The following is a 4,250-nucleotide window of genomic DNA, read 5'->3' as shown; positions in this document are numbered from 1 at the left end:
ATATATATATATATATATATATATATATATATTTATAATAATTATGCCAGGACAACAGGTGGAATCAGGACTGTGTCCAGTAAACCTGGACACCTGGTCCCTCTGACTCAGAGCCTATGGTCCAGCACCCTCTAGTGGTGGGACAAGACAGACACAGGATAAAGACGGTACCTAGGTTGTACCTGGCAAACAGAGTGACAAGATTGGGCTTAATACTTTCCAGCTATAAAATTATAGAATTCTGTGACCCAAGTTTAATTTGGCGGTAGAGCTTTTATTTTTCAATAGAGATGGAGTCTTGCCATGTTGCCCAGGCTGAACTTGAACGTCTGGCCTCTAGCAATTTGTCCACCTCGGCCTCCCAAAGTGCTGGGATTACATGCATGAGCCACCACACCCTGTCTCTAGGTCTAACTTTGAAAGTAGATTTTACCTCATCATCAAGTCCCAATGTTTATCCTTGATAGACTGTTTTGGTTTTTTTGTTTATTTGTTTGTTTTCAGACGGAGTTTCGCTCTTGTTGCCCAGGCTGGAGGGCAATGGCGCAATCTCGGCTCACTGCAACCCCTGCCTCCTGCATTCAAGCAATTCTCCTGCCTCAGCCTCCCAAATAGCTGGGATTACAGGTGCATGCTACTACCACACCGGCTAATTTTTCTATTTTTATTAGAGACGGGATTTCACCATGTTGGCCAGGCTGGTCTTGAACTCCTGACCTCAGGTAATTGCCCACCTCAGCCTCCCAAAGTGCTGGGATTATAGGTGTGAGCCACTGTGCCTGGCCATAAACTGTTTTTTATACTTTGGGATAATTGTAGAAACTCTGTAGTAGAGTTAAGTGGGGTTGGTCCTTTTTAAAGATATCAAAACCCATTTACTGATTATTTTTTAAAAAAGACATTTTGGGAGGAAAATTAAACACATAAATCTGTTGAATATGTAACAGAAGACTAAGACTGATAGATGGATTCTGCCCTGTGAACAAAGCAAAGAAAAAAGCAAAATGAAAGCCCCTCTACCCAGATCTGCTGGGGGCCGACTGAGGTCAATACAGAAGACCCTCAGGCCAGGCACGGTGGCTCACGCCTGTAACCCCAACACTTTAGGAGGCTGAGGTGGGTGGATCACGTGAGCCCAGGAGTTTGAGACCAGCCTGGGCAACATGGTGAAACCCTGTTTTTATAGAGATAAAAAAATTAGGCTGCCAGGCGCGGTGGTTCAAGCCTGTAATCCCAGCACTTTGGGAGGCCGAGACGGGCAGATCACGAGGTCAGGAGATCGAGACCATCCTGGCTAACATGGTGAAACCCCGTCTCTACTAAAAATATACAAAAAATTAGCCTGGCATGGTGGCAGGCGCCTGTAGTCCCAGCTCCTCGGGAGGCTGAGGCGGGAGAATGGCGTGAACCCAGGAGGCGGAGCTTGCAGTGAGCCGAGATCGCGCCACTGCACTCCAGCCTGGGCGGCAGAGTGAGACTCCATCTCAAAAAAAAAGAAAATTAGCTGGGCGTAGTGGCATGTGCCTGTAGTCTCAGCTACTCAGGAGGCTGAGGTGGGAAGATCGCTTGAGCCTGGGAGGCAGAGGTTGCCGTGAGCTGAGATCGCACCGCTGCGCTCCAGCCTGCACGACAGAGCAAGACGCTGTCTCAAAACAACAACGACAAAACTACACACACAGAGAGAAGGCCCTTGACCAGGCTGATAGAAGATGTAGGGAAGTCAGCTGGGTCAGACTGTGAGAGGCTCCAGAGGCTGTGCTGGGAGCTTTAGACTTCATCTCTGGTCAATGGGGGGCCACGGAGGTATTGTGGGCTGAGGCTGGGGGCTGGGAGACCGCCAAGGAGCAATTGCTGTGATGCAGGGAGGCCAGAGGGAGGCCAAGCTTGGGGCAGTGGGTGAAGGAGGCTTTGAGAGATTCTGGGATTCAAATTCCTTTATGTGTGAGGGGGAGTATCTCCCTGAGGGTATATTCTGACCCTGATGTCCCCTGAACAGGAAAGAAGGATGTGGCGAAGGGGGCAAGAGCCCAGAGCTCCCCGGCGTCCAGGAAGACGAGGCTGCATCCTGAGCCCCTGCATGCACCCAGGGCCACCCGACAGCATACTCATCCCGCGCCTCCAGAGGCCCACCGCCCTCATGCAACAGCCGCCCCCGCGGGCAGGGGCTGGGGACTGCAGCCCCGCTCCCGCCCCTCCCCCATCGTGCTGCATGACCGCCACGCACGCACGTCCAGGGACAGGACTGGAATGTATGTCATTTGGGGTCTTGGGGGCAGGGCTCCCACGAGGCCATCCTCCTCTTCCTGGCCCTTCTTGGCTTGACCCATTCTGTGGGGAAACCAGGTGCCCATGGAGCCTCAGAAACGCCACCCGGCTGGTTGGCATGGCCCAGGGCAGGAGCAGAGGCAGGAGACCAAGATGGCAGGTGGAGGCCTGGCTTACTGCAACTGAAGAGACCTCCCGCTGGGGCCGGGCAGGCCTGGCTCAGCTGCCACAGTCATATGGTGGAGAGGGGGGTACCCTGCCCACCTTGGGGTGGTGGCACCAGAGCTCTTGTCTACTCAAATGCTGGTGTGCGGGCTCGGACCCCTCACTGGGGAGAGGGCCAGTGTTGGAGAATTCTGATTCCTTTTTTGTTGTCTTTTACTTTTGTTTTTAACCTGGGGGTTCAGGGGAGAGGCCCTGCTTGGGAACATTTCACGAGCTTTCCTATAGCTTCGGTGGTTCCCAGCACACCCCACCATTATTTGGCAGCCGAGTGGACGGAGCTAACTTTCCTGGACCGTGTTTCACGTTCAGCGTTATCTGGAGAGTGGGCTGAACGGAATCAAGCTCTGAGCAGAGGCCTGAAACGGAAGCACCACATTGTCCCTGCCCATCTCGCTCCCTCCCTTGATGGTTCCCCAGAGCTGAGGCTGGAGAAGACACCGGGGCTGACTTTGACTGAGGGCCACGGACGTGACAGGCCTGTGGCCCTGCACGTGCTGAAATAACTGGAACCCAGCCTCTCATCCTACACTGGCCTACCCATCTGGCCCCAAGAGCTGCACTCACATTCCTACAATGAAGGATACACTGTCCAGGTTGGAGGGATCACGAGACACAGAACCTGGAGGGGCGTGCACGCCGGCAGGTGGCCTCTGCGGCAGCTGCCTCACCCTGAGGACATCAGCAGTCAGCCTGCTCAGAGCGGGGGTGCTGGAGCGCGTGCAGACACAGCTCTTCCGAAGCAGCCTTCGCCTTCTCTCTGGGATCAGTGTCTGGCTGGCCGGCTTGGCGTTTGCTGACCAAATGCTCATAGAGGTGGACCCCCACAGGGAAATCACACAGGACTCGGACACTGCCCTGGAAACGTGGATGGACGAGGGATTTTGGCCACAGGTGTGGGTTTCCCGTTGGAGGAGGGCTTGTTTGGAGAAGGGAGGCTGGCTGGGGGAGAAACCCGGATCCCGCTGCATCTCCGCGCCTGTGGGTGCATGTCGCCTCTCCACGCGCACACGCATGCGCGTGCCCATCTGCTGCACACAGCTCACTTGTATGTCCTGCACTGGTACACGCATCTGTAATACAGTTTCTACGTCTATTTAAGGCTATAGGAGCCCGAATGTGCCCCGTTGTCAGTGGGTCCACGTTTCTCCCCGGCTCCTCTGTGCTAAGGCAGAGTGTGGCCCGGGGCTTAAGAAGTTATTCGGTACTGTTTTTAAGAACACTTTTATAGAGTTAGTGGAAGGCAAGTGAAGAGCCAATCACTGATCCCCAAGCGTTTCTTGAGCATCTCTGAGCGTCTGGTCTGGGGGGACCACATCGATCGGACCCACCCTTGGAAAGCTCTGCGGGGTGGGCCCAGTTGGGATGCTCACCCCGTCACTGAGGGTTCTGGTTGGCGTTGTCGTTTCTGAATGTAGCACAAGCGATGAGCAAACTCTATAAGAGTGTTTTAAAAATTAACTTCCCAGGAAGTGAGTTACAAACAATAAAAGCCCTTTCTTGAGTTTAAAAAAAAAAAAAAAAAAAGGCTTGTGTGTACATTTTCTGCATCTGGATACATGTTCTTTCTTTCTCAGCAGCTGGAACAGCTGGCTTTGTTGAATTTTCTGGAAGCGCCTGAGGCACCCTAAGTCCCTGAGCAGGACAGTGGTGAGAGGTGCTCTTGGGGAAGGGAGGGAGAGGGAAGGGCTGGCTCAGGAGGTGACGGGGCTGCCGTCCAGGGTACAGCTGAGGCTCCTGGGTGGGTCCGTGGCCACTCTTTG

The 4,250-nt window shown here is 53.7% G+C and overlaps 1 protein-coding gene across 1 annotated transcript in view; it reads left to right on the top strand.

The window, feature by feature from the left end:
• Positions 1-3,999, top strand: part of CAMKK1 (calcium/calmodulin dependent protein kinase kinase 1) — a 20,752-nt gene extending 16,753 nt beyond the window's left edge. Inside the window, exon 8 of the mRNA XM_017863622.1 lies at positions 1,997-3,999. Within this exon, the coding sequence (XP_017719111.1) occupies positions 1,997-2,069 (73 nt within the window). The 3' untranslated portion in view covers positions 2,070-3,999. The remainder of the gene's footprint in view (positions 1-1,996) is intronic.
• Positions 4,000-4,250: the final 251 nt, after the last annotated feature.

Source organism: Rhinopithecus bieti, unplaced genomic scaffold (assembly GCF_001698545.2).
Source record: "Rhinopithecus bieti isolate Rb0 unplaced genomic scaffold, ASM169854v2 scaffold_70516, whole genome shotgun sequence".
In the NCBI taxonomy this organism is placed as follows: domain Eukaryota; kingdom Metazoa; phylum Chordata; class Mammalia; order Primates; family Cercopithecidae; genus Rhinopithecus; species Rhinopithecus bieti.
The sequence above is the reverse complement of the archived record's forward strand: the minus strand, read 5'-3'. Positions and strand labels throughout refer to the sequence as shown.